This window comes from Terrapene carolina, unplaced genomic scaffold (assembly GCF_002925995.2).
Source record: "Terrapene carolina triunguis isolate 2854851 unplaced genomic scaffold, T_m_triunguis-2.0 Scaffold211, whole genome shotgun sequence".
Lineage (NCBI taxonomy): Eukaryota > Metazoa > Chordata > Testudines > Emydidae > Terrapene > Terrapene triunguis.
Window position 1 is genome coordinate 28226346 of NW_020664562.1, and position 19383 is coordinate 28245728.

Genomic DNA, 19383 nt, shown 5'->3' on the forward strand with positions numbered 1-19383 from the left:
GAGCTGTTGATTTTGGTGCCCTCCCAGAGGCCATTGAGACTGGCTACCTCTTCAGCTGCAACACAGCAGTTATCTCTGAGTACTGCAAGACAGCAGCCTATGTCCCTTCTAACTATGCCAGAGGCCTATGCCACAATCAGGAACATGCTGTGCCTATCATGACCATGCCTTGCTTCAGGCTGAAGACCTTTGTCTGGCCCTGGTGCAGCTGCTGAGCTCATTGGCATTGGATCACTCTAGTCTGGGGCACCAGCTTTGGGTTTGGTACTAGCCCGTGCCTTCTCTCCAGAGCCAGTATCTGCTCCTCTACTCCAAATGGTATGGCAGCTAGGAAGCCAGCCATGCTTCCTCCAGGACTGTGTCCACAATGCAGATTGATATCTCAGTCAGTCCTCATTCCCAGGGTCATTCTCATGCTCATGTAAGTTCATGTTAGAATGATTGTAGGTTTTTAAGACGAGGTTAGACAATCTCCTGTCAGGAATGGTCTAGTTATTACTTAGTCCTGCCTTGAGTGCAGGAGATTGGACAAGATGACCTACTGAGGTCCCTTCCAATCCTACACTTCTATGATTCTATTATCCTTATAGCTTCAGTCTGGTTGAGACAAATCTGGTATTCAGACTTCCACAAAAACTGTCCACTTGGGAACCTTTGCTGTTATCGATAACTAGAGACCATATAATGCAGAGCTGTGGCCAGTCGCTGCACCTGAATCATCAAGTGCTGCACCTCATGGCATGGTTCATAAGTGGTTGAGTGCAGAGGAGGCACATTGCTCAGTGGCAGTCCAGAAAGTGCTCCTTAACATCAGAAGACCTTCCATGAGATCTGCCTACCTGAGTAAGTGGATGTGTTTGTCTGTCTGGGAGGCCTCCCACAATGAATCTCCACCTCAAAACAGAATTGCTTGAATCTTAGCCTATCTTTTGCACTTTAAGGAATCAGGTCTAGCCCACAGCTCCATTAGGGTGTATCTGGTGGCCATCTCAGTGTTTCAACCTTGCATACATAAGACTATTTTCACTCACCCTATCACAACCAGATCCCTGAAAGGTCTAGATAGTTTCCACGTAGGGTGTGTGCAGTTTTACCTGAAGTGAATAGTAGGGACACTGGGGGAGCGAAGTTTGGTGTGTCTGTGGTAGAGGTGGGCACATGGAATTTGGGGAAGAAGATACCTGTATGAAATGATTATTTCATTTAAAAGAAGATGCTGGTTTCCCTACTAAGGCAGAGTTAAAGTTGTGGTGCATTCTCTGTGGTGTATGGTGGTTGGGTGCTAGAGGAAAAATGTGTCTCTCTGGGCAAGGAATAGAGGATAGTTATTGTTAGTAGTTTTAACTTGTCATTCCCTTCCCGTCATTAGGTTTTGTGTTAGTTATATTAGGTGTATGTAGAATGACTTTAACAGATGCACAAAAAACACTTGTGTATTAATATATGGTATCTGTATGGTATAATCTAGACATAGCTAATTAATTAATGATACATTTGCTTTAATTACCTGCACAAAATCAAAAGGAGTACTAGAAAAGTGATAGTACCAGTTTGATTAAAAATCAAGTTTCAAATAAAGGCTCACACATGATTTAGAATATTGCATACTCCAGCATGGCCTTCCCTTGTTGTCTTCCTGTATCCCCTTTCCATGGTGGTGTGCCATGCCAAAAGCGAATTAGATATACCCCAAATTACCTCAGATTTTACTTGTCACATTTCCTGTTGATGCACTGATATAGCATCAGCCCTGAATTTTCATTAAGCCCAAACAGACATCCTATTTTATGACTCTTATTCAAAACCCCTATGTGGAGGATAAAATCCTGGCTCCATTGAAGTTTTTGGGAAAAAACTACCATTGACATCACTGAGGCCAAGACTTCACTCTGGATGCTTAGAACCTGGAGGAGGGATGCAAGGAACCCTCCCCCCACACCTCTCCGACACACATACTGTATGAAATGATTATTTCATTTAAAAAAAAAAATCAAACCCAAGCTTGCCAGCCATCTAAGCCATCATACAGGGCTTTCATTTTTTTATAGGGAAAGGGGTTTCAAGTACAAATTTTGCCTTTGGACACCCATATAGTTCTCTGTATTCATATCTGAATATTCATATAGTATTCATGTATGAATATTTGTCATATTCATATAGTAAGTTGTGAATAAACACAAATACTGAGTGAGCCCTGTGCACAGGACTAATTCCTCCTTACTGTGGTGAAATGCACCTAGTTAGACTAGCATGGTAGCCTTAAAATTCTGTGCACTGAAAAGCTGAAGGGACTAAACCATTTTGGAAATAAAATGTTAATGGAAACAAAAGTACCAGGTGTGTGGTTATTTCAGATGGAAAAATTTACCAGACACAAACTGAAAGTTTTAATTATACTTCTCTGACTTGATAAAGAGCAATCTCCCCCGCCCAGTTAGAGCAATGTGCTAATGTTCAAATGGTCTAGACCGAGAAACTCCCTTCCCATGACTTTTTGAATAGTTCTGGTAGAGAAATGAAATATGAAATGCTTCCATTTATCTATTTTTTGGAAATGTGAAACAGCACAGTATTTTGAACATTTATATTCAACCGTCATATGTATCATTTGTTATTCTCTTCATGCTTAATATCATGGACTCCTGAATATGACTAATTAATGAAAGTATTAGCATGCTATATAATTACTTTGGCAACACAGACTATTCAGATAGTAGCTTGTTAAAAATAAATCAGTATTTTGTGTGTCTCATGATGTAGAACACCATTTAAAATTACATGGCAGTAAATCTTTATGTGCTAAACCTAAACAATGGTCCTATAAATGCTTTAGGGGACATACTGAATGAAAAATGGGTTGTGATCATTTTGCAATATGAAGATTAATTTCTTAATTTGTATTTTATATTCCCACCATCTGTCAGTATATGGGTTAAATAGCATAGGCCTTTCCTGTAAACAGGCAAGGTCACACTTTATTTCTCTTACTCCTCCACTGCTAAATCTCAGGTGCAGTAATAAAGCTTTTAGACTGCCATTTGTAACAGAAAACATGAGGTCATGTCTGTTTCCATGCCAACAGAAGTTCTTGGGAGACCATATTCAGTAAAAGGACAGAGGTGGTGACTCCTGAACAACTCCAGTGTTGTCAACGAATAGTACAGCTTTGTAAACACTGCCTGCTGGTGGCTTACAAATATTCAGCAGATTCAAGAGGATCTCTTACTGGAATTAGCCCTGACTGGGATGATACAAGGTATACACTTTCCTATTTCTAATTATGAGACATATTGGAATGTATGATCAGATTTTAAATTATATGCGTATACTTCCCTCTAGGCTAGTGGTCTCAACCTGCGGCCCATGGGCTGCTTGTGGCCCAGCCTGCACACAGCTACAGCCCATGTGACCTCCTCAGTGCCATACAAGTGTATATATATATTGTGTGGATGTGGCCCATATAGCAAAGAGAGAGCGGCATATGCACCCACAATGGTAAACAGGTAGAGATCCACTGCTCTAGGCCTAGGAAAAAGCTACAAGAACTAGTTCACTGTCTGCAACATAAAGGATGAGCATTTCCTTCCAGCCCTACTTCCTGTCATCATGATTTCTATAGTGCGGTAGTGAACGCAACAAGAATTATCCTTGCTGGGTTAAGAGGAGATTTACCATACTCATTTTATTTGAAACTAACTTATTAAAAGTTTTGTTTGCTTAATGCCCCAATAGCCAGGGTAAGAAAGGCATTCTATACTTAACTGAATTGAAACTTGCCTTTCTTCCTTTTCTCAGATTCCTCAGAGTAATTGATTTCTGGTTTGCATTCCTAGGAGTGCCCTAACATGTATGACTCTGCTGGCTTCGCAACCACTATGGAATCCCCCAGGAGCATAGCTCTAGGCCATGGTCAGGTAAGTGCCATCTGACTTACTGTGTTGCACAGTTTTGCAAAGTTGACTTCTAAAAACTGCAGACATGAAAGTTTTTTCTTATTGTTTTTGCCAAAGGGTATAAACACTTTGTTAAAACCTTGCAAAACAGCACAATATAGTAAAAAAAATATATTTTGGCACTTACCTGACTCTCCATGGGCAGGGTCAGTTCTTCAGCAGAGTTATAATATTGTCAGCATGCTGACTCTTACTGAAACATCACTAGGAGTGGGGAGCCAGTGATCTGTGACATAAAGTTCCTGAAATGCAGAATTAAAGGTAAGTTTCAGATTTATGTTCTGAATGCTTCTCTTACCCTAGTAATTTGGATCATTCAGTACATAAACCTACAAATGGTTTGTTCATTTTAAAAGTCATGCAGTTCTCTGCAAGGTCAGTGTTTATTCCTTAAAATAGCTACTACTATGTCCTGTAGAAAATAAACTCAATATATATTATCAGTTAAACCTACTGTATGACTTAATTGCTTAAGCAATATGTCTTTAACTAGTTATTTGATATATTAAACTTTCTGCTATTGTCATGTGAATGTTTCAGGGGCTCTAACATAATTTAATACCAGCTGGAAACAGAAGTTGATTGTTCACAGCAAAAGTAGAGGTAATTTAGCCACAAAATGAACCATATGCAATATTCATATACAAATGAGCTTATAATAGTAGAGTGGTAAAATCCAAAAAAGATGAAACAAAGTAATTCTTACTGCCACTATTAATACAGGAGGTAATTTTTTTCAGTCAAAAACCAGCCATAACTGTTCAGACCAATCAAATCACTCTATTGTATTGCCTAGCTAACAGGCCTGCTTTGGCCATTTTCTGTGACTATTGAAGTCTCAATGGAAGTATAATCATTGATTTCAAATATGAGCAGAATCTGGCCCTCTGTTTTAGATAAGTGCATAGCAGTTACAAAATAGTAACTTTTATATCTGTAGCAGCATAGCTGTCAGGATAATTTTGATTAAAAGCTACAACCAGTCTGCATTTATCTCAAAAAACATTACATTTATACACTACACTACACTAACCAATATGTTCTGCATAAAGAAGGGGCTTCCTATTTTCTTTATGGGAAAGAAACCCTTTTATATCAGCTGAGTTTGCTTTTATTTGTCCAGCCAGCCCTAATATGTACAAGGTAATAGTGACGTTATTTCCCTTAAGAGTAATCACTACACAATTTCACGTTGCACCTGGGTTTGTATTTTTAAGCTATCAAAGAAATTATATTAAAGGATTTTTACTGCTAATAATAATTTTTGTTGACTGTTACTGTGATATAGTATGAGTAAGACCCTGTAAACTGCAGCATATGGGCAGAGAGTCATTTAAAGCTATTTTTTTTTCATAACTCTGTAACGTTTCATTTGTATAGCTCTGTTGGGCTTTTTTGAGAGGGAAACTATTTTCGGGCTACGTTTATGTGCACTTTTTTGGCAGCTTTGTCAGATACATCTCCAGTTGCAATTGGCTATTTGTACGTATTTGGCACTTGACACATTACTGTATGTCTAATTCCCAGTGACACTGTTCCTGATGGAAAACCAGTCATTATTTTAACTTTATTGCATAGAACAAGCTCAAAAATTGTTAAACATATTTCAAAAATAATTTTCACTGTACACTTTAGTGGTCCCAGAGCTCTGTTATCAGACATTATTGGGAATACCAAGGTAAATGATCAATTATGTTTTCTTCAGAGACCTTCAAAATAAAAGTAAAAATGCTGTGAAAACACAGCCAAACTTCTTTTCCAGTTAGGATACTCAAATCTCGTAACACACGCTTTTTTAAAAAAAAGCCTCTGACCTTTTGAATCCTAACAACATTCACTTCTAAAAGAAACTTGAAGGAATGTGGTCATCCCCAACCCCTCTTCCCCTTGCTGGTTAGATCCTTAAACTTTTCCAAACAAGCATAGATGTCACATCTCATACTTCATCAGAACTGCTCAGATGTTCTGTGAGATACTGAGCACCTCCACACACAAGGTGCTTAGCCTCCCCTAAGATCAGGCCCTTTGTAGCAAATTGATTAGCCTTTGGCAATAATGGCCTTCCTCAGGGCTTAAACAAACCAAACATTTACACTTTCTCATAGAGCAGATATTTCCTATTAACAGTCATGACATTTCCCCTTTCCCTGTGATTAGTAGGATTAATCCTCAGAACTCTTTCAATGCACTTGCTCATCATTAATCAATATGATTCCCTAGAATGATGCTACACTTTTTAAACAATACATTATATAATCTGTGGTGTATGTAATCTGTTCGGGCATTGCCCATCACGCATGAAATTTTGATTTAATGTGGATGTTTTGTATAGTTTTTTGTGCTCATCTAATGACTCCTCCAATTAATTATAAGAACTGGTAATAAGAAACAGATTTAAAAATGAATATTAAGCAACTGATGATGAATGAATGTTTGTAATGTTGTCTGAAATAGATCCTTAGCTAGTCTGATTTTAAACAAAATAACCGAGTCACTGATTAATGATGAATTAGTAGATTGCAGAAATCTGGGGTGTTTGCATTACTTGGATAGTGGTGATGGCATGCCGATATTTAAAACAGCTAGGGATAGTCAAATGATTAGAGCAGAAAACGGGGGTTCAAAACTATATGTATTTTTTTGCCTGTCTTTGCCACTGAATTACTGTTTCACTTTTTATAGGTCAGTTAATCTCTTTAGGTCTCAGTTTTTAACCCATTTTTAATCTGGGAAAAATAATACTATTCTAATTGAGATCCTTGGGTGACAGGTTAGAAATAGCTTTGGATAAGTGACTGGTCTTCTTTCCCCTCCCCCACCCCCTTCACCCCCATAAAGGGCTGGCTATTGCAAGCAGTTTACATCTTTACCATTAAGAAATCAGTGGCAAAATATATGACCCAAAGTAGGCTGCAGTTTTGCTATGGCTGTCTATAGGTTGAAATAATAAATAAATAATAATAATAAATAAATGTTTATTTATTAAACCATTTCCTTTGTTGTCTGAGGCAAAGGCCTGCCACACAGTACTCCATGTGTGAATGTACAAAAGTCTGACATACCAAGATTGTGAGGCACATGAATGACTAACTCCTTTGCCTTTGAATGTAATCTTTTCAGTTAAATTCCACTTTTTTAAAATCATTTTTAGGTATTTACTGCCAGGACCTTCACAGTTCATCATGAAAACATCCTCCAACTTTATCTGCACTTCATCCGGAATGCCTCGCTCTAACATTTTGTTTACACCCAGGTATAGCCACTTGTGAAACAAAGAGAAGGGTGCCATGCTTGATAAATAATGGCATTCCATTTTTCCAGTTTAAATTTGTGAGGGAGCTGAATATAAGCACTGTTATATATTTGCCACAGTACATAAAATAAAATTTAGCTGAAATCCTACTGTAAAAGCAGAGACTTTCTGGAAATGTAATAAACCTTGTTAAGTTGTTTACACAAATATGTGAATGTCTAGATCTTGCTAGGTTTATAAGTAATTCCTTCCTACTAGAAATGTTATTTTTGCTGCAATATATAAAATGGAATTAATCTTGGAGATCCTATTACAGTGTTAAATTTAGGTACAATATCTTTTAACTTGAAATATATTTATTGTAAATGATACTGTTTATTCTCTCCTAGATGATAAAAAGCCTGTTGTAGAACAGTAATAGTAATTAAATATAAGTAGTCTGATCATTTCTATAGCACATTTTAAAACATTGTAAAAACAAGATCTAATATACAGACATATTTGTATTTCTCCTATGAAATTACAAGGTATGTGTAATAATGTTGTTTTTCAGTAAGGACATAAGTATCTTTTAGTCTAAATGAAGACAATCCAGAGGGTAAATATTCAAATATACCAGTCCTGGCAAATAGCTTCTAGTTGGAACCTTGTAATAAATCAGAAGGTAACAGTTATTGTCAGATCTTCCTTCAACCTTCTTGTGTCTTGTGCCTTTCAGTTTCTTGTGGGGTCAAGTAGTAACCTACAGCTCATAAAAGAGCCATGCATATTTTCTTCTGTTCTGCTGCACAAGTGATGAAGCAGACATTTTTCAGAATTACTGCAGTTTCACAGTATCCTCTCTAAACTTTAAAATAGTACGTTTTGGTTTAGTTTTCACTGTAGGGTGCATTACATATTGTAGAATGTATACTCTAATGGACAGTATTTTCTAGACTTGCTGAAATCCTAAGAAAATGGTCGAAGATACAATTAATTAGATTTGTTACTCAAATTCAGCTTTGCAGACCTGGCTGAGTGACACAATAAGAATTTGATATGGCCATGAGCCAGATCCTGAAGGCAGAGGTGATCTGAAGTGTGATCTAGAAACATAATTTTAAGAGTCTCTCAGTATCCACGTTTGTCCCATTAATCCCTATACATCAGAGGTCCCCAAACTGTGGGGCATGCTCCCCTAGGGTGGGGCACCAAGGAACATTCAGAGAGGGGTGTGGCAGGCTGGGCCAGCTCCCACAGGGGGCAGGGAGGGAGGGTCACTGAGCCCCGTCCACAGCTCTACTCCAGCTGCGGCCCCAGCTCCTGGCCCCGTGCCTGATCCCGTCTACAGCCTTGGCACGGCTCCGCATCTGGCTGCAGGCTTGGCTTTGAGCCCCCACTGTGGCCTGGCTATGGCCCCGCTCCGAGTCCCGCCCCTGCCCCAGCTTTGGCCCCTGGCCCCATCCTCAGGCCCAGACCCACCCCCAGCTGCAGCCGCATCCTCGACCCCATACCCCTGTCAGCGTCCCCCTCCCTTAGCCGTGGCTCCACTCCTGGCCATGGTTCCAGGGGGGTGCAGACAGAGACGGGGGCACGACCCACAAAAGTTTGGGGACCACTGCTATACATGTACATCCTAAGAAGTAATTTTAAAAAATGAATCCAGTTTGTAACCAATTAACTGCCTTGTTCCTGTTTGGTGTCAAATGCCTGTTCACTCACTGGTGAAAGTGGTTTTACAAATTTCTTTTGTGGTTATTTTCCAGAGACAATGTAATAAATAGGGTGGTAGCCTAATGGCCCTTCTGTCAGAGCGTTACATGCCTTTTCCTACTCACCGACTGGGGACATAAAAATTTCTCTGGGATGGATTTTTGAGACCTTGGCCAGAGCCTACCAAATAGGGAATTTTGACACCTATGCTTTTGCCTGTCCAAGTTCCATACCTGTAGGATGACCATTCATAATAGTATGACTGTTCCCTAGATAAGTTTTTTAAAATGTATTATGCTTTTAAAATTTGACTCCGAGGCTGATCAGATACAGGCAGTCTGCTAGTCTGGTAGAATCTCTTCCTCTTCCATGTTAATGCTGGTTTACTCACACAGCATGCTACCATCAGTCCACTTGATGTATCACTGTGGGCTATACAGTGGTGACAGCTGATAATGCAAATTACATGTGATTACCTGTAAAACCTAACAAAATCTGTAAATCCGTCCCTCCAGGGAGTGCTAATGTACAGTAGTCTCCACAGTATTCTGCTTTTGGCCGTGGGGAAAATTTGGATCAGTGTCCAAAGGTGCTGAGCAAGGGGACTGGGCTAATTCTGCCAGCAGTAGAATTTTTTAAAATAGGGCATTAAGTACAGATATGCAAACTAGGGAAATCAAGGATATGTATGGGATGTACACAAATGTATCAAGTGATTGGTTTAAGTTTTCAAAAATGGTTTTAGTTTCTGGCTGATGTTATTTCATTGTGTTCTTATTTCTGATGAGCCATGCTGGAGTGGTATTAATAGTTATAAAATCAATATTTCAACAGAATATAATAATCCTAAATACTTTTTAATCTCTTCCATGTGTATGGGTTGTCTACTCTATAGTTAAAGGGGACTGTGTCGGGGGATAGTTACAATCAGGTTCCATATGGTAGTATAAACCATCTCACCAGCCAGTGCATCAAATAAAGCTCCCAACAGCAGCAAAATTTCAGTTCCTTTCTTCAAGGATAGGGTTATGAGTCAAAACCAAGACAGTCTAACTTAAATCAAACAAGTAAACCACATCCTGCTGATTAGCCCATTTCAAAGTCCTTTCCCTTCACCCAGGGCCTCCTGCAGATCTCTCGGTAGCTGAGCTGCTTTCTGATCTTTTATCTGAGGAGGAGGTAATCTGCAGGCTATCACCTGATTCCTGACCTCAAACCCATCCCCTGATAGGCAGCTAATTAATCATAGGTGGAGCTAAGCCTATTCCCCTTAAAGGGCCATTCCAACCTGTGAGCAGGACCACAACTATATTTCCAAATTGTATTAGAGTCTTAGACATGTTTTAACCAAAAGAGGGGGGACGTGGTTGTAATTGCACTAGAGATAGGCCATACATGTACAACAAATGACTAAAATAAGACTAGTTGTATATAACTTATAAGTTATCACAAAGAAAATGCCAAATGATATAAAAATAAGATTTTGCATGGCTTTAGCATATGAATTCTATATATTTTAGATTAATACAATGTTTCCAAGTGTGTGGATAGACCTCCACTATAGCCCTTAGGGAGGCTTCGGAAGGGAACCATTGCAGGCAGGGAAAACTGCATTAGCCTGGATCTATTCTAACTGGCATTGCAACTCTGAACAGATAATGAACAGCAACAGCCCACATTCTCCTTCTTCTAAGTAAAAGTAGTCATTTTGCTCAGCCCACTGTGTGAGAGGGTTCACAGGATAAGATACGCTAATCACCACAAATAAACTGCAGCTTTCATTTTTTGAAAGTCCTGGAGACAGCCACCTTGCTAAAACAATAAGTCCCTTGTTGAGGGACAGACTAAGCCTTTTGCTTTAGTAACTTTACAGTCTTGAAAAACTGCTGATATTTAGACAAAATAATACCTCATGATACCAGAAGCAAAGTAGCACGCCTACTGACTAACACCATAGTTAGGGATAACTGTGTGGACCTAATGGGGCCCTCTAGATTCGGATAAGCATCCAGGCTTCAGGACGGTGTTTCCTCACTCGTTCAGTCAGTGTACTTTACACGGCTGTGTCTGTGCTTTTGTACAGGGCTGTAGCTTACACTGTGAAAAAATATTATTGCAACTATTGATGCTACATCCCAGCACAGTGTGTGGGGCAGAAAATGTAGGATTTGTCCATTTCAGTGTTATAGCAGATGCTCAGAGACCCAGTGCCCTGCCATCCATTGGAAAACATAACTCATAACCATAGCCCCCGCCCACCCTGCCAAAATCTAGCCCATTATGTGGATTTTTGGACTGATAGGAGAGCAGATGTTTAAAAAGTCTGAAACTGTCTGCTTATTCTCTCTCTCTCCCGTTCCTCCTCCCCCTGACCCTTAGTTTACCAGAAAGCAGACACAATCCTCAGGTATCTGGAGGCTTGTAGCTGTCAGATACCTGGGGGCTGACTCTGCACATGTGTTTGGCTCCCATTCTAGACTATCACCATTACATGTGCTCTCCGGCTTATTTGGAGAATTGTTCCTGGAAATAGCTTCCAAATATTGAAACCAATTTAGAAACTGGTTTGCTGTCTCTCATACTGTGTGCTAGTGTAAAAATGACTATACTTTAAGGCAGGATTGACACCTCTAGGACCACACTGAGAAATACCAATTACAAAAACTTAAGACTTCACACTTTATTTGTGATGACAGGCAATTCTTATCTTGTGAACATTTAGCCTGATGATACTTACTCTTACAGCCTTTACTGGGAGAAAATTCCCATTGAAGTCTGTAGGTGTTTTGTCTGTATGGATTGTAGAATTGGCTTCCAGGAGTGAGCAAAACAGGTGCAGTTTTCCTTAATGGAAAACCTACTGGTGCAAATATGTTAATAGTTTGAGTGTTCTAAATAAAGCACTAGGCCCACCCCGTAATTTTTCTCCCTAAAGAAAGTGCAATATAAAACTGCTTCTGCAATTCTTGGTCACAAGCTCAGGAGTCCAAATACAAAGGCAGAACAGCATAGAAGACACTATATTTTAAAGCATTACTTTTCCTAGGTAATGTAAGAAAAGTACCTAATAATGATACCCACTTGGTGGACTTTGGCCTTCAGGGTAAACTTCTGTTTGGAAATGAATTTCTTCTCTTCATTATAGAAAAATCAGTCTATGGTATGGCAGTTACTTTTCTGTGTAGGAAAATGTACTGCTAAAATCTGATGTATAAGTCAGACTGAATGATTTCTTAGGGACACGTCTTCACTACCCGCCGGATCGGCGGGTAGCAATCGATCTATTGGGGATCGACTTATCACGTCTAGTGAAGACGTGATAAAATCGATCCCCAATGGCTCTGCCGTCGACTCCGGAAATCCATCGCAGCAAGAGGCGGAAGCGGAGTCGACGGCGGCGCGGCAGCGGTCAACTCGCTGCCATCCTCACAGCCAGGTAAGTCGACCTAAAATACGCAACTTCAGCTACGCTATTCACGTAGCTGAAGTTGCGTATCTTAGGTCGACACCCCCCCCCCCCCCCCCCCGTAGTGTAGGCCTAGCCTTAGTCAGGACAAGGACTTCTAGGAAAGTTTTTGTTTTTGAATAATAAGGTACAGATTGAGTTTACGTTTTATCTCTCTTTCCATATCTTCTAAATGTAAAGACTGAACTGTATTGGAGTTACATAACATCTAATTTAGGTATATCGTATGAAATATTGAAAAAGAGCTAACTTGGAGTTCTTGGATTTATTCCCATTTTCAGATAAAGTTCTGTTAACTTGAATATTTGTCACTCTTTTGACTTGCTACTATTTTTATTGCATTTTTTCTGTAAGAAAGTTTTCCTGCATTAATTGTTCTTCATCTAAGTTCTTTGCTCTGTAGGGGGTCACCCCAGGCAGAAGGCCAATACAAAGTCTCTGCACAATTTAAGTTCCTTATAAGCCCTCAAATAGTGCCTTTAGTGAGGCTTAATGGAGCATGAGTTTATGCTAATCCTCAGCTCAGGCTTGAATTTCAATGTAGTTCAAGGGAAAGGGGCAGTTAAAGGAGAGTGTTCCCTCAAAGGTAAAGAGTCTGATCCTTTGCTCCTGTAGCCAAATCCTAAAAGGTGCTGAGTTCCTACAATGCTAATTGATGCCAGTGGAAGTTACAAGTACTCAGCACCTCCACGGAGGTAGCTTATTGAATTCAGTGGTAATTTTGCCACTTATGTCAGTGGGAGCAGGAGCAAGAGCAGGCTCTAATTGTGAGGATGTGTGGCTGGAACTCTTTTTTTTTTTTTCCCTCTCCACTGTTCCTACTTTCAGAAAAAAAGACTTTGTGTGTTGAAGAGAAACCTAGAAATATTTTAGTCAATGCTGCTAACGTTTGTATTTATATTTATTAAAATTTTCTGATAGGACATACTGAGAATGGTGTCAGGGTCCTGCTTAGTATCTTGTTACATGGGTACAAGCACTGTGGATACTAGACAATATTCTGATTAATGATTTGGATAATGGATCATAAAGTGTGCTTATAAAATTTTCAGATGGCACCAAGCTGGGAAGGGGTGCTAGCACTCTGGAAGACAGGATTAGAATTCAAAACAACCTTGCCAAATTAGAGAATTGTTCTGAAATCAACAAGATGAAATTCAGTAAAGACAAGTGCAAAGCCCTTCTCTTAGGGAAAGAAAAATCAAATGCACAACTACAAAATAGGGAATAACTGGCCAGGTGGTAGTACAGCTGAAAAGGATCTGGGGTTTACAGTGGATCACAAATTGAATATGAGTCAACAATGTGATGCAGGTGCAAAAAAGGGTAATATTCTGTGGTATGTTTAGTCTTGAGAAAAGAAGATTGAGGGGGGACCTGATAAGTCTTCAGATGTGTTAAGGGATGCTGTAAAGAGGATGGTGATCAATTGTTCTCCATGTCCAGTGAAAGAAGGATGAGAAGTAATAAGTAAAGAAGTAATCTGCAGCAAGAGAGATTTAGGTTAGATATTAGGAAAAACTTTCTAACTGTAAATGTAGTTAAGCTCTGGATTAGGCTTCCCAGTGAGGTTATGGAATCCCCATCATTGGAGATTTTTAAGAACAGGCTGGGCAAACATCTGTCAAGGATAGTTTATGATTACTTGGTCCTGCCTCAGAGTAGAGGGCTACACTTAATGACCACTTGAGGTCTCTTCTAGCCGTACATTTCTATGATTCTATGGATTCCTGGAAGCAGCCCTTACTCACACTATTCCAGACTCTCATAGGCTCTCTTGCACTGAGCAAAAGTCAACTCCACCTTTTAGACTGTAAGCTCTTTGGAAGGGACTGTCACCTTCTATTTTTGTTAAGTTACACAATAGGGCCTCACCCTCTTTGAGGTTTGTAAGCAGTTCTCACAGTATAAATGATAAATAACAGTTGAAACTAGTTTGCATAGCTCCTTAAACACCCCTGATTATTTCTAATGTGTTTACAGCTGTGTGGAACAAAAAAGGGGACATACTGTTGAATGAATTTGGCTCTGGCAGATCCCAGAACAATTATTTAGTATTTTACAGTGGCTCAAATGGCTGCATAGCAGTCTTAGTCACCCAGAGAACTTACCCCAGCCAAGAGCTAGACTAACAGCCACTATTATGAAGTAGAGGCCTGTAATTGAGTGACACACACCTGCCTTCTCCTTTCCAGTGCATTAGTCAAACAGCTGAGCATTGTTGTTGTAGTAGAAACAACACAGGATCATGGAGACTGCAAGTTGTGGAGTCTGTTGCTGAGTATGGTTTTGTACAACTCACAGCTGCAGATTTGTCTTATAGCAGCATATGCACTGATGTAATGGTAGTAAGTGCAGTGATGCTGCTGTGAGGTACTGACTTTAGTGAAAATTGAGGGTGCTCCCAGGATCAGGTCCTAAGTGGACAAGAGCTGTCTGGTGTGCCAGGTGCATCTTCTTGGATCTCTGTATAGCATTTTCACTTAGGTCTATTCTTGTTCTGGACACATGTATGGTCCAGGGTGAAAGTCCCTCAGTAGGGCATGGAAGACACTATTTCTTAAAGCCCTAATTCCCTACATAATGCAAACAAGGAGGGGGAATAAAACCAATAAAACTAAGACCACATATTAATGGACAGGGGAGTGTGATTTTCTTCTACCCCCGACTGCCCTCTCTCTTAGTCAGCTCTGATTTTTCTTTCCTTAGTCAGGCAGCTTCAGACTGGCATGCTGTAGAGCAGGATCACTACTTTCCCTGGGAACTGGAGTAAGTTCTTGCCCCCACACTAATGTAGGGCGGGCCTCTTGCTTTCTACTTTCCTCACTCAGAGTATCAGAATACCTCCAGCCTGACTGAAACAACAGAATATAGGGAAGTGGGACAACCATCCCATGGTTTAAGGTCAGCCAGATTGTTACCAGTTGCTGCTGTTTTTAACGCAGTACACAACCAAAGACACCCCAGAAAACATAGGCCAAAGACTAGATCTAAAGACTAAGATGATCTGATATTTGTAACAATTGTTTTGTACCAGTGATGCTATTCTAAGCCTGTTTGCACATCCTCCTGGTCTTTTTTTGTTGACTTGTTTTATTATTAGTGGTAAGGTCAGCAGCAGTCAGGGCCGGCTCCAGGGTTTTGGCCGCCCCAAGCAGCCCAAAAAAAAAAGCAGCGATCGCGATCTGCGGCAGCAATTTGGCAGAAGGTCCTTTGCTCTGAGCGGGAGTGAGGGACCGTCCGCCGAATAGCTGGACCTGCTGCCCCTCTCCGGAGTGGCCGCCCCAACACCTGCTTGCCAAGCTGGTGCCTAGAGCCGGCCCTGGCAGCAGTGATATCATCAAAACCATGTATTTGGGTAACATTTAACATGAACCAAAGCCTGCACCTGGCATGTGCCAAGTGTGGAGTAGCATAGAAACCCACATGTGGTCAGCAGCCCTTCCACCACACCCTAATGTCTTGCTGTTGTCACCCCCATATCCTCCTTTCATCTTGAAAGCAGAACCCTGTAAAGCCAAACACACTGACTCAAATCTGTTGGCAGCTGTTGACTCCCTATCTTCTTCTCCCTGTTAACACCAACGCCCCAGGCCTGCTAATGAGAAGCAACTATTCCCTTCACTCCACAGATATGCTTCTAAGGGTCACTGGAGTCTGGCCATGCACCAGGTGTCTTTTCTTTGCTCCACAGAAGCCAGGGCCAGACCGAATTATAACTATATATTTCTGAAAAAACAATGTAAGAACTAATATTCTTTATACTTACTAGCTTACAGGCAACTGACATCTTATTTGCTCAAGTTATTACAACTTTCAGAGTACTGTGGGTGTCTAGCATGACAGAGGAAGGCAAAGATGCCACTGAACGTGCTTTTGGAAGTGCAAATATTTTCAGACCTCCTTTTTCAGCCCGGTCAACGCATGCAAACAGTAAATATTGTATATGCTGTAACCTCCAAATATTAACTGGATTGATACAAATTTGGGGTTTGAGGATAAGGTTAATAATAATGAATTTGCTAACATGATTCAAACTGTCTTCATATGCTTTCCTATCTGTCTTTGAATGCAAATGTTGTTACAAAGAAAATGCTTGAAATGTCAACATAATATGCAATTTACATAGTTTTGTCATGGCCCTGTATATATGAAGCTTATTTCAGTTACTCAAATATGTATAATAATAAAAAAAACTGTCTAACATAAGAAGGCTGCAGTATGTAATCAAATGGCTATTTTTGCTTTACAAACACATTGTTTTAGCAGTGGAAAAAGCTTAGCTCCCAATTAAGCTTTCAGAATGATGGGATATATTTCACAGTAATTGTCGTCTTCTGCACTGACTTCAACAGCACTACAGGGATGACTTTACCAGCTATTAAAGTCAAGTCAAGTAAATAAAATCTGTATACATTTTTGTTTTAGTTGGCTGTAATATAACCTGTTCTAAAATTCTAAAAGGGCGGTTGTATATCTTTCTTTCTTTTTTGGATCAAGCATTATAGCAACACCCAGTAGTGCTAAGATAGCTAAGGTTGTGTCAGCATTTCTGTTACATACGAGTTTATACCTTACTTGGATTGCAATTTAGCACACAAAATCTCAGCTGGAAGTACAATACCTTTACTATGGTCATTTAAACAACAATAAATTTGGCAATTTTTAAGTTTTGCCACTGTGGTTTTCCTTCTTTAAAGAAACAAAACTGTTTGATACTTTGTGTGTGTGTCATTCAAAAGCAACTTTGATTTCTTTGTATATTAATTGGTGAAGCACTTTGTTTTTTAATATAGTCCAGGCAGTGACCGGGCCTAGTCTTGTTGTCTTCATGCAGCTATACTCCTATTAACTTCAGTCCACAGTTTTATTCCTGTGTGTGAGCGGGATTTTACATGAGGGACATTTTAATTTTGAAAACTGGCTTCTGTACAACTACTGCTTTTTGTAAGGAATCTTGCTATACATGCTCGTAATTCATTTTTATATGGCAAACAGTAATAGCTCCTTGGTGGCCACTATGGATAGAAATATGGTTTCTGTCTGTCTTGTCAACTCTTCCTTCAGACTTGTTTTTTTTCATTTTGCCATCCTTTTTAATGATTAAAGATAAATGAGGCACAAACAAATCTCTTAAAAGATTGTCCATTTAAGCCCAATCTTCAGCAATGTGGAACATTCAGATATTTGAGATCTGACAGTGTTGTTCATTAACCTGCTCTCTTGTGCCTAGATATTGTAAAACATGGCAATTACACTGATCACAACTGTGCAGTAACGCATAAGGATAGAGACGGTAGGCAGTAGGCAGGTCCCAGGCCACTTAGCGATTTCAGGTCACATCCTTCTAAACTTTACCTTAGAACCCTAAGGCAACTAGTCCAGGTCACAAAGCATTGGTGTATGTGCTTGCAGTACATAACCTACAGACTTAACTGCATAAATTGAGCCAGTTAGTTCTATGGTGATCATGGTGGCCATAAAACTGAGAGCTAACTCAGAAAAATCATCACCCATCGGAATGTTAAATTTACTATTGGCCTCAGTGCCTCCAGCAAAACAAAGTGAAAGGGTGTAGGGGTGCGCCCATCTCAAACCCTGGAGGCCAAATCAGAGGGCACAGTCCAGAAAGGGGGTCTCCAAAAGCTTTTCAGAGTGTGGCCCACCGCTTAACAGAGATTTGCTTGTGAACACTTCCCCTCTCGTTGACAATCATGCAGGCCGCCTAGCTTCCAACTGATAGTTGAGTACCATCCTTGTGGCAACTACAGCTGTCACTTAATGGAAAATTAATATTAGGAAAGTATTTAATCTATTTTTAGCATCTTTTTATGCAATTTAGTATGTGGGAAGGGGGGAGAAAAAAAATAGCCAGCACCATCTGACCAGCCAAAACTCCGCGGATCAGCTTGGTGCAGAGGAGGTATAGAGGAGGTCTTAAACAAAGAACTATTCAGCACTCCTTAGCCCTGGGGGGCTCTTGCCCCTCAAACTAAAAAAATAAATGAACAACCCCCTGTTGTGATATCACTTTCTGAAAAGCTTTGTGAGTCTGTGAAAGCTATAGGTAGTTAAGCTGCTGAAAAGGCTGGTTTCAGCAGCAGGTGCGAATGGGTTTAAGGCTTCAATATTAAGCTGGCAGGTTGTGATGAAAGCTGTCATGATGGATTCTGGAAAAAGCCATATGTCTTGAATCAAGTTTAGTCAGGCTCTGCTGGGCTGTAATATTGCTGAGGCTGAGCAGTTGCTAACATTAGGATAAGATGACTTTAAAAGGGTCAAGGGCTGAAACAAAACGCATTTCATGTGCAATAGGCTGGTAGCAGTGAAAATGCTAATATTGCTTCTCTAGCTTTGGTTGTATGCCAAGCTTTGAGAGAGATCAGAAGCATGAAAGCTATAGAGCCAGCTCCTGTCTGGTCCTATGAAAGCGCATAAGGAGAGGGAAAGGGCACATGTAGGCTACCCCTCTGGGTACAATTGCAACACAAGGACTGGTGGTTTCTAGTGCCAGCCCTAGGACTTCCCCCCCCAAAAGATACCAAAACATTTGCCTTACCCCAATTTGCACTGGCCTGGCACAAGGATGGCACATCCTGCATTCTTTCAAAGGCTGTGTAGCACTGGTTGCAGAAACTTCAGGAGCTTCCATTGGGCACCATGGGCTATGATACTGGTGACAGTACCACCACTGTCCTCTGTATCTCTCTCCTCAGAGCCTTGCTCTGTTGACACAATCTCTAGCTCAGTGTATTCCCAAGTCTAGGGCCTATTTCCTGGGTGAGTAGGTTATTCTCCAACACATCTTTTCTCTGCATCCTTGAACTTTCATCTTTCACTGGTCACATGCCTAAGAAGTCTGTGTGTTTTCCTCGAATCTGCTATATTTTCCCCCTCTTCTCAACAGGCCTCCTGTTTCCATTTTTGCAATACTCTCCAGATCTACACTTACACTGCTCTACAGCCAAAATGCTTCTGAAATAAATAGTCAAACTTTACTAATTCTGGGTCACTGAGAA

General features: G+C 40.3%; 1 protein-coding gene across 1 annotated transcript in view; it reads left to right on the forward strand.

Annotated features, from left to right (window-relative positions):
• The window catches only part of LOC113407362 (tubulin polyglutamylase TTLL7-like), a 79429-nt gene extending 71902 nt beyond the window's left edge, over positions 1–7527 (forward strand). Inside the window, exons 20-21 of the mRNA XM_026655778.1 lie at positions 3083–3256; positions 7105–7527. Of these exons, the coding sequence (XP_026511563.1) occupies positions 3083–3256; positions 7105–7222 (292 nt within the window). The 3' untranslated portion in view covers positions 7223–7527. The remainder of the gene's footprint in view (positions 1–3082; positions 3257–7104) is intronic.
• Positions 7528–19383: the final 11856 nt, after the last annotated feature.